At 41.1% G+C, this 16,021-nt stretch overlaps 1 protein-coding gene across 3 annotated transcripts; it reads right to left on the reverse strand.

Annotated features, from left to right (window-relative positions):
* Positions 1 to 62: 62 nt before the first annotated feature.
* On the reverse strand, positions 63 to 15,780 carry kcnc1b (potassium voltage-gated channel, Shaw-related subfamily, member 1b). 3 transcript variants are annotated; one of them, XM_027021436.2, is made up of 5 exons: positions 15,700 to 15,780; positions 13,429 to 14,994; positions 6,132 to 7,065; positions 4,625 to 4,798; positions 63 to 1,093 (listed from the first exon to the last, which is right to left on the reverse strand). In XM_027021436.2, exons 2-5 carry the CDS (start codon positions 13,993 to 13,995, stop codon positions 984 to 986), a joined length of 1,785 nt encoding a protein of 594 aa, XP_026877237.2. In that variant the 5' UTR covers positions 13,996 to 14,994; positions 15,700 to 15,780; the 3' UTR covers positions 63 to 983. The 3 variants fall into 3 exon arrangements, 2 of the variants coding, with proteins under 2 accessions (XP_026877237.2, XP_026877236.2); XM_027021435.2 differs by lacking the exon at positions 63 to 1,093 and adding an exon at positions 1,789 to 3,174; XR_003411413.2 differs by lacking the exon at positions 63 to 1,093 and adding an exon at positions 3,094 to 3,174 and having other exon boundaries at positions 4,625 to 4,730.
* Positions 15,781 to 16,021: the final 241 nt, after the last annotated feature.

Genomic DNA, 16,021 nt, shown 5'->3' on the forward strand with positions numbered 1-16,021 from the left:
TCCACTAAGAACCCTGTATGCTCATGGTTTGCTATAGATAAAGAAGACTACTGTAATCGGAACTTTGCTGTTTTATTGTACTGGATTGTCTGTTAAAAAAGTTTGGCACTTTCTGCCAAAAAGACTGAACAATCCAGAAAATATGTGGGTTCTTATTTTCACTGCTTATACAGGTACACTTATTTTCATTGCTTTTACAGGTTACAAACAACAAATGTTTGTTGAGGTGTTATGGTTTTTTTTGTTTGTTTTTTTTAATGTTTTTAAAAGCCAAGAGCTTGTTTGTTTCATACATTGAAGGACTTATAACGTTTGGTCCTTGTGTATTAGCCAAACCTATACACAGGGAAATGCAAGCTACATTTGTCATTTCCCCTTAAACTAACGAATGTTACCAGTCTAAAGTTTAAGCTACAAATGATTTGAACTATTTTATGCTGTGTGAAAAGGAATGTAAAAGTGAACAGGTGCAAACAGTGCAAAAGGCATTTGCTAAATACTTGCTACAGTAGTAAAAAAAAAAAAAAAAGATAGGAAAAAAGGTTTCTCTGCATAATGATTTCCCCCATACATGAACTATGTTGAAGAATATATGTATAATCACTCAATATGAAAAGTACTGGAGCAACATTTTACACTGAACTGGACATACACCAAAAACAAATATTTGATCACTTGAGGGACAAAAACACAAAGATGAAGTAAAATCACATCGCATCAGCAAACAAAGCACTATATACAACGTTGGAACACACCTCAAAACAATAGCCACTTCACACAGTACGACAGCACAATCACTCACAGAACAGAGATACATATGGCTGAACAACAGCTTCTCTGCACTACTGTGCTACATCTATGCTGAGATTTTTCTGTCACTTAGAAATAATGCTGATCTACTACATACACACCCTCACACAAACATGAACACATACACACTTACACAAGTACAAATGTGCACATGGACACACGCTACAGCACTGTCAGGTGGGAGATGTGGCTTTATGGTTGACACACATAGTGGTTGGCACACCATGGTTCATAACACACACTGACTCTGTTGGTTGTCTGCTTCGGCTCGTTCGCTGGGCTTCTAAAAACACACAAAGAAGAAAACAACAACAACAAACAACAAGGAAAATCATATTAATACACCAAACACAACAACAACAACAAAAAAGTGAGGACAGATGAAGGAGAAGGGGGGAGGGGCATCCCCTAAACCATGCAAGCAAAGCCAGTGGGAGGTCTGTGCAGGACAGGGAGATGGGCACAAGGGGAAATGAGCTTAAATTTGTGGGTTTACCATACTGTTCTCCATGCTTGGCCAAAAACATTGCATAGGCGATGAACGTAAGACATGGCTCGTGGCAATGAAGTCTGTCACATTGGGACATGCTGTCTGTAAAAAAAATGCCTGTACTATGTCTGTCATGCTCAGGAAACGTATGTCATGCCAGTGTATGAAGCAGGGCAAATGCATCAACGCTCCTGCTTTCTATCTTGGGTTACACACCTTGAGGGTCATATATTATCTCTTTGACCTTGCTGACCTCTCAAGGATCCAGAACAACGAGAAATCCTGCGTGAGAGAGTACTTATACAGCTTTTCAGAATCTAGTATGTATTATATTGTAAAGGTGAACAACACCATGGAATGATCCAATGGCAAAGAGGAGTGAAAGGTCAAAGAGAATCCATTGTAAAGAAGGTACATGGCTTGTTGCCAGGCAATGAGGCTGATGTGTAGGTGTGTTCTGTCAAATAAAAACAGAGTCCGAACACAGATTCAATACAAAATTTATTTCATGCAAGTGTTTTTTTACAGTGTCATTCGCATACTGTACCTCTTTTTTTTTGCATAAAAGTGCATGCATTTACCTTTCCCCAAGTAACTTCAAAAAGTACATACATATTTTTTGTTAACTGCACATATTCTTATGTAGTACACTTACAATTAATTTGCTACAGAGAACAACATACGTTAGTTACTCCAATTATCACGGCGTGAAACAATTTATGAAAAATAAATGCTGAACTTTACTCAAAAGCAATACTCTTATTTCCTAAGCCTGAATAAAGTAGAATAATAGATAGATGGTCATTATCAAAGTTAAAGTGCATTATTTCACTATTTGCATTTTAATCTTTTTCCAGAAGAAAAGTTGGATGGTCGAATTGACCACTGCTACTATTAGAAATGTTGTGTGCTCAAACACACACAAGGTCATGGTTTGGGGAAAGGCAAAAAGTGTCAGCAAAGAAAATGTCTTCACTGCTACATGTACTTTATATCATCTTTAATGATATACTTTGACTGCATTGTATACTTGTAAAGAAGGTTTGAATGTAAAACAAGATCATTTTCATTAGACTTACATTTTTTTTCAGTTTCCCATGCAAGGCATGCAAATGCAAATGAGGTTCCTTCAGTTATAGTTTTATGTTGGTGACATGTGCATCATAGAATTATGATTGGTTAGTGTCCTTTTAAGATATTTTTTATTACATGATTACTTTCAGAATGTAAAATCATATGAAACAGCCATTTTCTTTTTTTTTTCTTTTTTTTTTAAAAAAGGTGACCAATAGCACCTGATGAAAACCACAGCTTTAGAAACACCGAAGGGGAAAGAGGGAAAGGTGAAAGAGAAATGAGCATGATAATGTAGGGGTTTCAAAAGAGGAGACAAGAAAATACATGAATGGGAAGAAAGACGAAAGAAGAGAAACAATGGATAAAGGGAGAAGCACAAGAAAACAAGCAGGACAAAAGTATGGAACATAACATGACAACATGACATGAGTAGGCAGGCAAGAGAACAGAATCAAATCTAGGAGAAAACCAGAGTTAGGACAATTAGGATAAGATTGGAGATAGAGAGACTGACAGACAGACAGACAGAGAGGAAGAGACAAACATAGAGAGACAGAGAGAGAGTGTAGAGCTCATAGAAAGACTGATGAGAGACGAATGGTACACAGTGTGGGCAGGTGTCTCAGCGCAGCACTGCAGAGCGGGGCCTCTGATTGGTTAGTTTGGTTGTCCATGCTACAGGATGGATGGGATGGGGGAGTGGGCCTGTTGCATGAGACAGGGCGGGCTGCAGGGGAGGGCCGACACTGAGGCCACACCTCCAGACATGCTGCTATGGCTCCATGGCTTTTCATAACCTTCATTTGAAGAGAGAAAGGGCTTTCAGTACACCACAGTGCAGCCTCAAATGCCAAATGTGTGAAAGTGTGTGTGTGTGTGTGTGGGGGTGTGGGTGTGTATACATTTGAGACATCTGAGTGCATCTGAGTACACATGTATTTTGGCACTTAGGGGTGCATTAGTGTGTTACCCTATCATGTAGTTATGCTCATGGTGAAACGGTTGACAGTGACCATTCACCAAGTCAACCGCATCATCCTCCATGCGTGTTATGCATTATGCATTATTTTGTCTACTGCATGCATGGGGTGGTATCACAGTGCTAACCAGCACAACACAGCTGTAGAGAGACACCAAAGAACACAGCCAGACACATCAGCTCAACAAAACATGTTGCAAATGATCAATGTTCTCATAGAAAATAGTTCTTCCCCAGACGCTCTGTATACATTTACTGTTTGAAACTGAAATTACATTTGCCAATGGATTCCCATTGTGCTGTATAAGCAAGATTCACAGTCTGTCTTGCTGTTCGGTTCTGTATTCTATTCTGCTGTTATATGGGTTCTGATGGAATGTTCTGAGCCTGACCTACAATCCTGTCTGCTCCAGTTATAACCTAACAAGTTTCCACCATCATATGGTTTACAGCAGTGCCTGAAAACAACCTTGCCTTGGTATCAAATGGAGTGGAACATAATTGGTATCATCCTACTCAAGCAGCAGGAAGCTGACGAAGTCAACTTCAGGTCACGCCTTTGGAGTTATGTGATTATCTGGTATGGAATAACCCACTCGTGACTGTAATATCCTATCATCGTGCCTTCGGATTCATGGCAGTTTGGTGGTGCAGCGAGTCAAAACTGAAGCTAAGATCTAAGAGCCTCTGACTGGCTGAGTTCTTGTCATGGAACCACATGCCTCATATCCCATGCCGGACCTCTTTGAGCGTCACTATCACCAGTACCACCCACCATAGTGAATCTGCATGCATGACTATTTTTAAAGCAAGCACCTTTAATTTCCTTTAATGATAGCAAATTCATCATTTTGACTGACAAATGTTTTTCATTATTTTTGTCCTACATGTTGATTTGAGGTAGGCTAAAATAATGTAAAATGTTTAATTATTGACCCTGGAGGTTTCATAGTTCAGAATTGAAAACTGCAGTCTGTGACACTGAATGTGTGACATTGTACCTTCTAAAAACACAGTAGAGAACTTATGTTTTCCATACAAGTAAGTCTAGAACATGCTTTTCCATATGTGTCAGTCTGACAACGTACACTGCAGACCTTCAGGAAAAATCTGAAGGGTGGCGTCAGACCACATTGTGAGACTACCCAACAATCGATCTGCAGCAAAAAGGCAATTGACTGTCACAGTTGCTTTAACTTTTTACTGTAAGCACTTTGTGTGCACTCAGTAATCTGGAAATGGCTAATAATGACTGGCTGGTTACGTACCCTTCCTGACTCGTGCCCCTATGTGATTACCCCGTTCTCCAGAGGTGAGCAGGAAGCAGGGTCTCTCACGGTCCACAGGGCTGAACACTTCCTCGGGTGACACTGCCTGGTCAATGTGGGGACAGTCCTCATTAGCCAAGGCTGCTTTAGATGCCTCTCCATTAACTTTAAAATCTACAATCATAAACAAAGACAGATAATCTCACAGCATTAGTTCAGTTACAGATTACAATCAACATCAGCAGAAATACAATAAACACTGTATCTTATTTTAAGACATTATTTGACTTTACCATACCAACACTTTCTTGTTGTCTTAGGTGTGCTTTACATTTTTAATACATTTGTGTATTATTTTAATTCATTCTTAATGCCTTATTGTATTTTTTCCTCAAATCTGCTATGCTGGATACAAAGCAGTCTGTATAGATGTAAGATGTTATATGTATTATGATCTGTACTCTGCACCTGAAATGAAATAATGACTATCAGTCAGAAATACAGAATCTCAGTACTATTTGAAGGGAATGTATGGCTATAGAGGACTAAAATTACACTTTTAAAAACACCACCACCTGTACGTATGCTTATGTCCCAAGCCAAACTAGCTTTTGGTCTTTGCTTCAGGTTGTTAAGAAAACTTACAAAACATCCAAAGGTTATTGTACCATAGTATTTTTATATGGAGTCTGCTGCATCTAGAGCCTTGGTTGCAAATCTATAGCAGTCAAAATCTGTCTCACTGCCATGAGCAAACACTAGTGACTGGCTAGTCATCCTTGGTCATTCTGTTTTGTTTTGTTTGTTTTTTTATTGATGAGGTATAATAAGTTTGAAATTAAAGTTAATATGTGGAGAACTAAAGCTTAAATTCTAAGAACTGATGCCTGTAGGCAAAGCTGGTGGCACACTCTCATTCAGTTAAAAGCTTTTATAAGTATTAGGTATAAAGCATATGCATGTGGTTAAAGCATATGCATGTGGTATAAAGCATATGCATGTGGTTATATTCAGGGTCTCAACTCTTTAAACCAGGCTTTCTATGTAACCAGTGCAAGAGAACAAAGCTGCAGGCCTGTCAGCAGAGAGTGTAAACATGCAATGCACCAATAAAGCTCTTCCTTTTCACCCATACTGGTCTCTGGTTGTGTTTTTGAGCTCCTGCTTGTTGCTCCAATCAGGTTGATGTGGCCACTTCCCTGGCCATTGTAACAGAATAAACAGAAAAAACAAAAGACAAACCAAAAACAAGCAAACAAAACCCTCATAAAATTTAAATATACAGTGTTTTCAAAAGTTTAGTATAGTGTTTGTTGTCTATGTTATATTTCTTTATCATGAAATCAATGCTAATTAAATGATTTAGAGCAATGACATAGTGTGGGCAGTCATGCATGCATATCAGAGCTTGCAGTAGATTGCCTATTTATTACATTGCAATGACCAGCCCTGACTGCTTACAAAACAAACTACATTCTATAAAGAACTGGGTGTTTAGATATCCTACCTTGATATCTAATCTCAGAGACTTCTTCCTGGGCCAGCGGGCAGGAATCACTGCGTGTACTGGGTCTTGGAGAATTAATGGCCGACTTACAGTAGTTGGGGGATCCCAGCTGGGGTGCCCGAGGGATGTGCTTGCTCTTTTTCTTTGGTAGTTTTTGTTTTGCCATTGCCAGGGAGTAATACATGCCAAAGTTGTTGACAATGACAGGCACAGGCATGGCGATGGTCAATACACCAGCCAGAGCGCAAAGAGCACCCACCAACATGCCTGAGGTCGTCTGAGGATACATGTCACCATATCCAAGTGTTGTCATCGTAACCACAGCCCACCAGAAGCCAATAGGGATGTTCTTAAAATGTGTGTGTTCACTAGCGCGAGGATCATTGGGGTTGGCTCCAATACGTTCGGCATAGTAAATCATGGTGGCAAAGATGAGGACCCCGAGTGCGAGGAAGATGATGAGGAGGATGAACTCATTGGTGCTGGCACGGAGCGTGTGCCCAAGCACCCGCAGACCCACAAAGTGGCGTGTCAACTTGAAGATGCGCAGAATCCGGACAAAGCGCACCACGCGCAGGAAGCCCAGCACGTCTTTTGCTGCCTTGGAGGAGAGGCCACTCAGTCCCACTTCCAGGTAGAAGGGTAGGATGGCCACAAAGTCAATGATGTTGAGGGCATTTTTTATGAATTTGAGTTTGTCAGGACAGAATGTGACTCGTATGAGGAACTCAAAGGTGAACCATATGACACAGATGCCCTCGATGTACATGAGCTGCACCATGGTCTCTGTCTCAGGGTAAATGTGCTCCACGGTCACATTGTCCACCACTTCAATCTCTGTGCGGTTGATTATGGGGTTGAAGGCCTCATGAGTCTCCAGACAGAAAGTTGTGATGGACACCAGGATGAAGAACAGAGACGCAAATGCTATCCACTGTGTTAAAAAAGAGAAGAAAAACACAGAGCAAGAAAAATTATCTGGGGTAGGTAAGTAGTTCTGAATATTACCATATCTGTATTATCCAATCCTCAAAACAAGTCATCACTGAAAACTGTGCTAACATCAGTGTTAAATGTGCATGTTCCCTCTAAGTACACTTTCTCTCAGATGGACAGACAACAGAGCAAGAGGTCATATGCACCATCACAGCAATACTAGTTGCCCATAAATGGCTGTTTCAGCAGAGCTTAAAGGATCTGGGGCAGTATAGTGTTGCTACTTCAGTCTCTGTGTGCCACAGGATCCTGCCGTGTCAAATAGAGCGTGTCACTTAAGCCCCTCTTCCTCTACCTCCACTGCCGCTGAAGCTCAAGGTCACCGCTTGAGCCCAAGGACAGCGGAGGATGGCAGAGTGGCGCCACCTCAAATCCCCTCCACCTCCCTGGGCTAAATTTAACTACAACCCCCTCACCAGGGAACCGTGCACTGTCCCTGCAAGGTCGGTCACCGTGGGCTGGCTGTGTGCTGGTTCAGGAGGATGGACAGTGGACCCTTTGAGGATTTGATCCCTCCTCCACTAAAACATGAGAGGTGAACAAGTGTGAGGGGATTGGTTTTCTGGAGAGGACAAGTTGCTGGATCATTTGCCAGTGGCAAGGTAGTTTGCAACTCCTGAAAACAAAATGTTGAAATCTGCAATTATACCTAAAACCCTTGAACAAAAAATAGATAATGCTCCATCAAGCATTTTCAGTTCAGAGTTTTCTTTATTTATTTGTTTATTTGTTTGTTAGGCTCATGGAGGTTGGGCTGTATGATGAGTCCATTTTTATTTGGTTCTAAGTAGCAACAGATTGGGAGATGTAAACTATTAAATAATTATATTTTGACTGCTTTGCCATGCAAGCACTTATCTAGCCATTCTTCTGAAAGTCATCCACTGATCAGTTTTCATTTCTTTCTATAGCACACTGCATCTCACAATGTCTCTCGCCACAGGCAGTTTGTATCTAGGTCAGCCAGTACTTAGTCAAATAGACAGAGTTTGATGGCCATTTGTGGGAAGCAAGAATGTTTTGTTTGAGGCAATGAGCGCACACACGCACACACACACGCACATGCACACCCACCCACCCACACAAACACACTAATAGGCACTTTTCATTAGTCATTAGATCACCTCTCTGCTTTGTACCCAGCAGTAAGCCTGTGTTTGGTCTGAGGCTGGACTTTGCAGCTGGGTAAGGTCAGCCCTGTGTCATCTCACTGGAAGAGAAAGCAGTAGAATGGAACAACTAGACAGAAGGACATTAGAGTTTAAAAGGATAGAAGGGATGACTTGTGGGAGGGGTTGGAGGATGTGCAAGGGGGAATGAGAAAGGCATAAACCCAAGTGGGACAGTGAGCGGATGAGATTCTTGTAAAGAAAGAGGCAGAGGAGCCCTCTGCTGAAGAATGGCCTTGAAGGAATGCAGAGTATAGAAAATGTACTCTAAAGAACGCTGAAGTGATATCCAGTCTCATTACTTGATATCAGAGGTTTTCAGACTCCCTGTGCATTAGTGTCAATTTTAACCTTTTTTTGGGCCATGCATGCTCTGACATCTGTATTGGTCTTAATCTGTTCATTATGCTGTAGATCAACACTGAAGGTAATTACATCTGGGTATATATTCATAAAGTCATTTCACCTTTTCTAATCCTACCTATCTAATTAATTACAGTGTGAGACAAAAAAAAAACATTAGATGATCCACGTCTTATGGCATTCTGTCTGAGAACTATATGCTCTTTGCCCTGATGTCCCAGGATAATGACCTCAGCAGGTGTGGCCATAATGTGCTGTAATGTGCTGTATTGCACTGTGGCATTAAAGGTGATGACAAGTTAAGGCATATCATAGATCCTAAATGCCTATAATGAATATAAATATTGTGATTTTGGAGCTTTAGCAATATTGTAGGCTGAAACACTGATAAATTAAATTATCTCTGTCTCTGAACATTACTTATCCATGTGCATGTGCATATGCATGTGTATGTGCGTGTGTGTGTGTGTGTGTGTGTGTGTGTGTGTGTGTGTGTGTGTGCGCGCGCGATCGTGAGTGTTTGTGTCTGTATATGTCTGTCTTTCTCTTTCTTATTCTGGAGAATTTTGAAGCCAGTGGCTAGCAGAAAAGTATTTGCTGGTCTTATGCATCTGTTTATGCTCCTGACCTCTCACTAAGCCCATACACACAGACATGCTCTCCTACCAGGCAAGCTAATGAGTGACAAGTGGGAGGATAATTACTGAAAAGACAAGTCTGGGCAAGCCAACTCTTAGGCCCACATTCAATCAACTACACACACATATCCGACCATCTGGTCTCTATATGCATAGCCTGACCAGATGCACAAGTGAAGGCCTCTTCACTCAAATCACAGTTTGCCTATCTGATCAAAAACAATATACTGTGTGCACAATTATTAGGCAAGAGAGTATTTTGACCATATCATAATTATTATGCATATTTTCCAACTCCAAGCTATATAAACTTGAATGCTTATAGGATTTAAGCATATCAGGTGATGTGTATTTGTGTAATGAGGGGGGGTGTGACCTAAGGAGATTACCACCCTAAATCAAGGTGTACATAAATATTAGGCAGCTTATTTACCTCAGGCAAAATGGGCCAAAAAAGAGATTTAACTGACTCTGAAAAGTTAAAAATTGTAAGGTCTTTCAGAGAGATGCAGCACTCTTAAAATTGCTAAGATTTTGGGGTGTGATCACAGAACCATTAATCTTTTAGTTGCAAATAGTCAACAGGGTCACAAGAAATGTGATGAGAAAAAAAGATGCAAATTAACTGCCAAAGATTTGAGAAGAATCAAATGTGAAGCAACCAGGAACACATTATCCACCAGTGTTGTCATATTCCAGAACTGCAACCTACCTATAGTGCCCAGACATACATGGTGTTCAGTACTCAGGGACATGGCTAAGGAAGGTTGAAACCCGACAACCACTGAAAAAGACATAAGGTGAAATGTCAAGACTGGGCCAAGAAATATCTGAAGACAGATTTTTCAGAGGTTTTCTGGACTGATGAGATGAGAGTGACTCTTTACGGACCAAATGGATGGGCCTGTGGCTGGATCAGTATCGGGCACAGAGCTCCAATTTGACTCCGACACCAGCAAGGTGGAGGTGGGGTACTGCTATGGGCTGGTATTATTAAAGATGAGCTAGTTGCACCTTTTTTGGGTTGAAGATTGACTCAAAAGCAACTCCCAAACCTACTGTGAGTTTTTAAAAGACACTTTCTTCAAGCAGTGGTACAGGAAAAAGTCTGCATGATTTTTATGCAGATCAATGCTCCATCGCATGCACCGAAGTACTCCACTGTGTGGCTAGCCAGTAAAGGCCTTAAAGATAAAAGAATAATGACATGGGCCCCCTTCCTCACTTGACCTAAACCCTATTGAGAACTTATGGGCCCTTGTTAAAGGGGAGATTTAAAGTGAAGGAAAACAGTACAGATCTCTGAACAGTGTCTGGGAGGCTGTGGTTGCTGCTGCACAAAAAGTTCATCGTCAGAAGATTAAGACAGACTGTTTTTAAAAAGAAGGGTGGCTATATTGATCACTTTTTGGTCAGAAGTGTTTATTTGTAAATTTTGTTATTCTCACTTTAACAGATGAAAATAAACAAGTGAGATGGGAATTTTCACTTAGTTGCATAATTCTGCACACTAATAGTTGCCCAATAATTATGCACAGATATTGTCCCAAGAAAGCCAAAACCTCAATTATTTTCTTAAACATTCAGGTTTAAGGTTTAACATTTTGGACTGACCAAGAGCACTGTAGTTGTTCAATAATAAAATAAATCCTGAAATACAGCTTGCCTGATAATTGTGCACACAGTGTACTAATATAGTACATTAGGATATCGGTACAAAATGTTCGAGTTTAAAACAACCTAAGGCAAGTATACCTCACACCATAGAAAAACATACATAAGAACCATGACAAATGTCTGAAATCATCTCATCTTTCGTATTACTTTCAAACAATATGCAGCTAAGCTGTCATTCTCCATATATAAGAGCTTAGCATTTTTCACTGAACCTCTGCTGTTTTGTCATCATTTGAGCACTACGTCTTACTGTGAATCCCTCCGTTTACCCTTTGGCATCATCCATGAGCACAGTAGTTGTAGAGTACTTTGTAATGCACTTTAAATGTACAGCCAGTACTACTAAGGAATGCTTTGTGGTGCAATCAGGTTGTCAGATATAATGTGTTTTATGTTTGTGATAACAGACTGGATAATGATGGCGCTAAATCTGCAGGAATAGGCTTGATGGAACACACCACTCATAGGTGAAGCCTTGCTACTCACTACAAATTCATGTTTTGCTTCACAGATACATTGAGAGTAAAAAAGTGATAAAATGTGGTACTGCCAGGTAGAGCATGGTGCTAGTAGCACCAAGGTCATGGGTTTGAATCCCAGGGAGCAAATATACTGTTGCCCTGATAAATATGTAAGTTGCTCTGGATAAGAACATCTGCCAAATGCTGTAAATGTGATTGCAGCGAGTAATTGAGTTGTCAAGTTGTAATGTAATTAAGATGTACAGTCTGATGGAGGGAGACCAAAAATAGCTCCACACAATTAAATTGTCTTGGGAAAACACATTAAGCCCCGTTCTTTCAGAGTGAGAAAAGCCTTAGAACAATAATACAGAATCTGCACCAACAAACTATAGACATTAGATTATCCATATATTTTGCATCCAATCCAGTTTAATTGCAGCCATTTATTGCACATGGCTTCTAACACATTCAGCACTGAGGGGTGAGGCATTGCATCTAGAAAAGTCTCAGTTTTAAAAAATACTCTGTCTTCTGAATACATATTTTATTTAAGACGAAGCACAATATTCCCCACATTCCTGACTCCATGATAACCATAAGGCTCCTCACTTTACATAAAGTGCAGGCCTACTCTTAATGAAATCTGTGCATTTTATATGTTAATAACATGAACATATAAAAGAGGGGCATAGTGATTACAAACACATCAGTTCCAAACATTTAGAAATACGGGCTTTACCTATTTGTAGGAACATACGATGACTTCATTAGCTTGCTACTGGTTGTTTTTGATGAGGCAGTTAGGCAGTGCAATGTTATAAGGAAATTGAGCAGGTCCCAGCCACAGCAGAGTCACAAGCCAGTCTGACTCTCAGCAGCAGAGCAGGACTATCCCAGACAGCCAAATTAATCCTGTCTGACTATCAGCAGTAGAGCAGGAATACCCCAGACAGGCAAATGAATCCAGCATCTCCAACCAGAGCTCAGCATCATCACAATCATTCTGAAGCCAATGCAAGTAGTCTGGGCCAATGCTATTTCTGTGTAAAACCTGTACACATCTCTACTCTCCCTCTCCTTCTCTCTCTGTTTCTCCCTGTCTCTCTCTGTCTCCACATTATGTTCTGTCTCTCTGACATAGCCTCATTATTCCCTCACACCATCCGTTTCTCCAGTAGACTACATTCAGTTGTTTCCAACAGGCAGCATGCCGGGAGCTTGGAGGTCTGCCATCCTGTGTAACCTCTGTGCCAGCACGTTTCATCAGAGAACTGAGCCACTTTAACTTGACTGCCAAAACATTTGTAAATGCTGAAAATACATTCAGACCCATGGTGAGACTAATGTTGTAATATCAGTAAGAGAAGTTTTCAGGCATGGACATTACAGTTAAAACAGCCTAAAAAGAGACTTGGACACCCATGGCTTTTGATGAGTGTGTGATTCTCCAGGGGTTGAGGTTACTGTTTGTAGCACATCAAAGTGAATGATATATGATCAGTAGCCGTGTGTTCCATGAGAAAATTACAGACTATTCCCAAAAGGTTACTTATAGCACTGGATTTCCACCTTGTGCTATCTTATAACTACAAAAAATTCCAATATTAAAGAGTGTTCATTCATTCGTGGGGTCAGGCGTGACACAAAGCAAAAATGAACAGGAGAAGCAGTAAGGACTATTCATTAACAAGAACAGTGTTGACCTTCACCTGTGAGTTAACACTATGATACCTAATTGCAGCCATTAAACTTGTAATAGGCGATGGATCATTCATTACTGATTTGAGAGCTCTTGGTATTGTCTGTGTGACACCTTTATTTATCTTGCGATGAGGGACAGAGAGACATTTCGCGTTTTTGATATGAGTCAAAGGCATAGAACGATTAAATGTTATTTGTGTTACATACTCATTAGCAATCAAATGTTCCCATTCATTGAGCATTTATAGCCAGGGTCTATCGCGTATTAATGAACTTTATTCTCACTCACCCGCGCGTATTTCGAGGAATACGGATCCTCAAAGAGCGCCCATATCTTCTTCTGCCAGCGGTTCCAGCGCCCGGATCTGTTATCGGGCGAGTCCCCTTGCGCCAGTCTCCGAGTCATTTCAACCCCCTCATCCCCTTCTGCCGCTTCTGTAATACCGTCGGCCTCTGGTTCCTCATGACCAATATCAAGAGCTCCCCCTCCGAAGCTAACTAGAGCCTCTTCGGCTTCCCGATGTTGTCGGTATGTCATCCAACAACATGGTTCTACGTCAGTCTCATCAATGCCCCAGAACGCTAGTTCCTCCTCGTATAATGGCCCGCACACATCCGCTGGACAGTGCAGTTTTCCCGTCCGGTAGTAATTGAGGATGTGTGCAAAGACGCCCGGGTGGCGATCGAAGAAGAACTCCCCGATCTTGGCATCATAGTCGAAGTTGTTCGGGGCATCAGGCTCGGCAAGCCAGGCAAGCCGAGTGCCAGGCAAGGTGCGCAGAGTACCGCGGTAGGTCTGATGCTTTATCCCTCCTACGTTGATCACTATGCGATCCTTTTCGTCGCCTTGGCCCATCGCGTCGCCCTAGGCATATCTTCTACCGGCTCCGGGCATCACTACGGGTTCGAAAAGCTACAAGCAACACTGTTGATACGAGTGTCACGCATGGATTCATGGGTTAAACAAAATCGATGGAATAAAAAGTTCACAAAATGAATTAGTGGAAAATACACATTTATTTTGTTGTATAAAAAGTACAAGAATCTACTGCTGGTGCCGGTCGTGTTCGCGTCCTGCGTGCAATTTAAACGCGTAATCCTCACTCTCTCCCCGTCGATCCACAAAAAAAGGACAACAGAATTACATCAGAACGATTGAACTCACACTAAAAGCATATTAAGGTTCCACTGGAAATGAGTCAAGAAGTCTGACGCCCCGTCTATCTTGGTGTCATTCAGTGCAAGGTGACTGTGGCGGTGGTGCTGGACGAACAGCGCCAATTACCCGTTTAGCCTTCATAACTCCAGCGCGCGCTTCTTATTGTATTACAGCCCACCTCCAAAACCAGATGTCTCCTGGTTTAAACGCCTCTTTTGAGGAGTAGCAATAGAACCACCCTCGGCATCGATTCTTGTGCTGGATGTTGATTGCTTATTTATGCGCTGGATGACTGAGCTACTATAGTTCTTTTAGGCATTCACAACTGACGGATTGATGTTCTTTAGTTTTCTGCAGCCAGTCAAGCACTGAAGATGACGTTAGCGGTTTAATGATGGTTTGAGTCGAGATTACATAGAAGCATATCGCCTAAGATGATAGTAGCTCAATGGTGATATGTTGGACAAAATTATAAATAGACGTAGCAAGCACAGAGAAGGCCGTTCATTCACAGAATACAATACAATCTCACGTTCCTAGTAAACGTTCTCTCCAGCATGTGAACAGCAGTAGCCAATCTCAAAGCGATCCATACATCTGTAGTTCGCTGAAGCTCGGAGTATGCGTCCTATTTGTATGAACGCCAGGTGTAGTTGTGCTTACGCGCAGCTTTGCTTGACTTCCCCGCGTGTGTGTCTAGGAGAGAGGGGTTTTTTTTAATCATTATCATACGATCTTATAGTACACAGCATGTCAAGATGACAGAATATTATCACATGAGACAAACCCATTGTGCCCTAATAGAATACCCTTTCCACAGAGCATTAGAAGAGCTTTATCGTGATGTAAGCAAACCCACGACGGCTACCCAAAACACATGCGCTCACCCGGCAATATAACATAATGTATTAAATGAATTAAATTACATGAAAATATTTTGTACCCATAGGGGTCTCGAGTACTTGCCAAAATTATTAGCTAGCTAATACTGCACAGGACTATATGCTGCAGTGAAATTGTTGTAGGTTTTCCAACGCAGGTCCCAAACCCTTTCTGCCATAATACATTTGATTTAATGCCTCATATAAATACTAAACATACCACGAGATAATTCAGAAGTTATTCAAGAGGAAAACAATTAACAGTGTGCTGTTATTTAAGGAATATATTTTGAATGTGTCAATAGATGACAGCGAACTTCAATCATCTTTTGAATCGCTGGGTCTGTCCATGCTCTGGAGTTGCCTTGCTTTTATTTTTGCATAAAATGGGAATTTGTGAATAGAAATGTAGTGCGATAGGCTACTAGAAGGCATAATTTAGGCCAGAGTAGCATCAACTCAGAGTAGCATTACTCAGATTTCCACGCCCTATGTTAAAGCTAAAACAATGCATACTTACAGGTTCTTATATCATGACAAGATTATGTAATGTGTTTCCGTTCAAAGACGCTGAAGTGGCTTATTCGCAGCTTCCAGTTCGTTTGGTTTCTTATTCGTAGCTTTTTAATCGGCAGCTGAAGTTGGTTGCTTATTCATAAAGGGAGTGTTCACGATACATTTTTGCTGCGCACTTTACGTTTTACAGACAGACGAATCTGTAAAAAAAATTGTGTCTCCCCTTCAATAATTCGTGCTCACACTACGCATATAAAGTGTTAGGTTGGGTGATGTGAACAGTGTTCTCCCAAAGTTGAAATGAAACCTATGCCACTGGTGATAGT

Source organism: Electrophorus electricus, chromosome 2, assembly GCF_013358815.1.
Source record: "Electrophorus electricus isolate fEleEle1 chromosome 2, fEleEle1.pri, whole genome shotgun sequence".
NCBI classification, from domain to species: Eukaryota; Metazoa; Chordata; class Actinopteri; order Gymnotiformes; family Gymnotidae; genus Electrophorus; species Electrophorus electricus.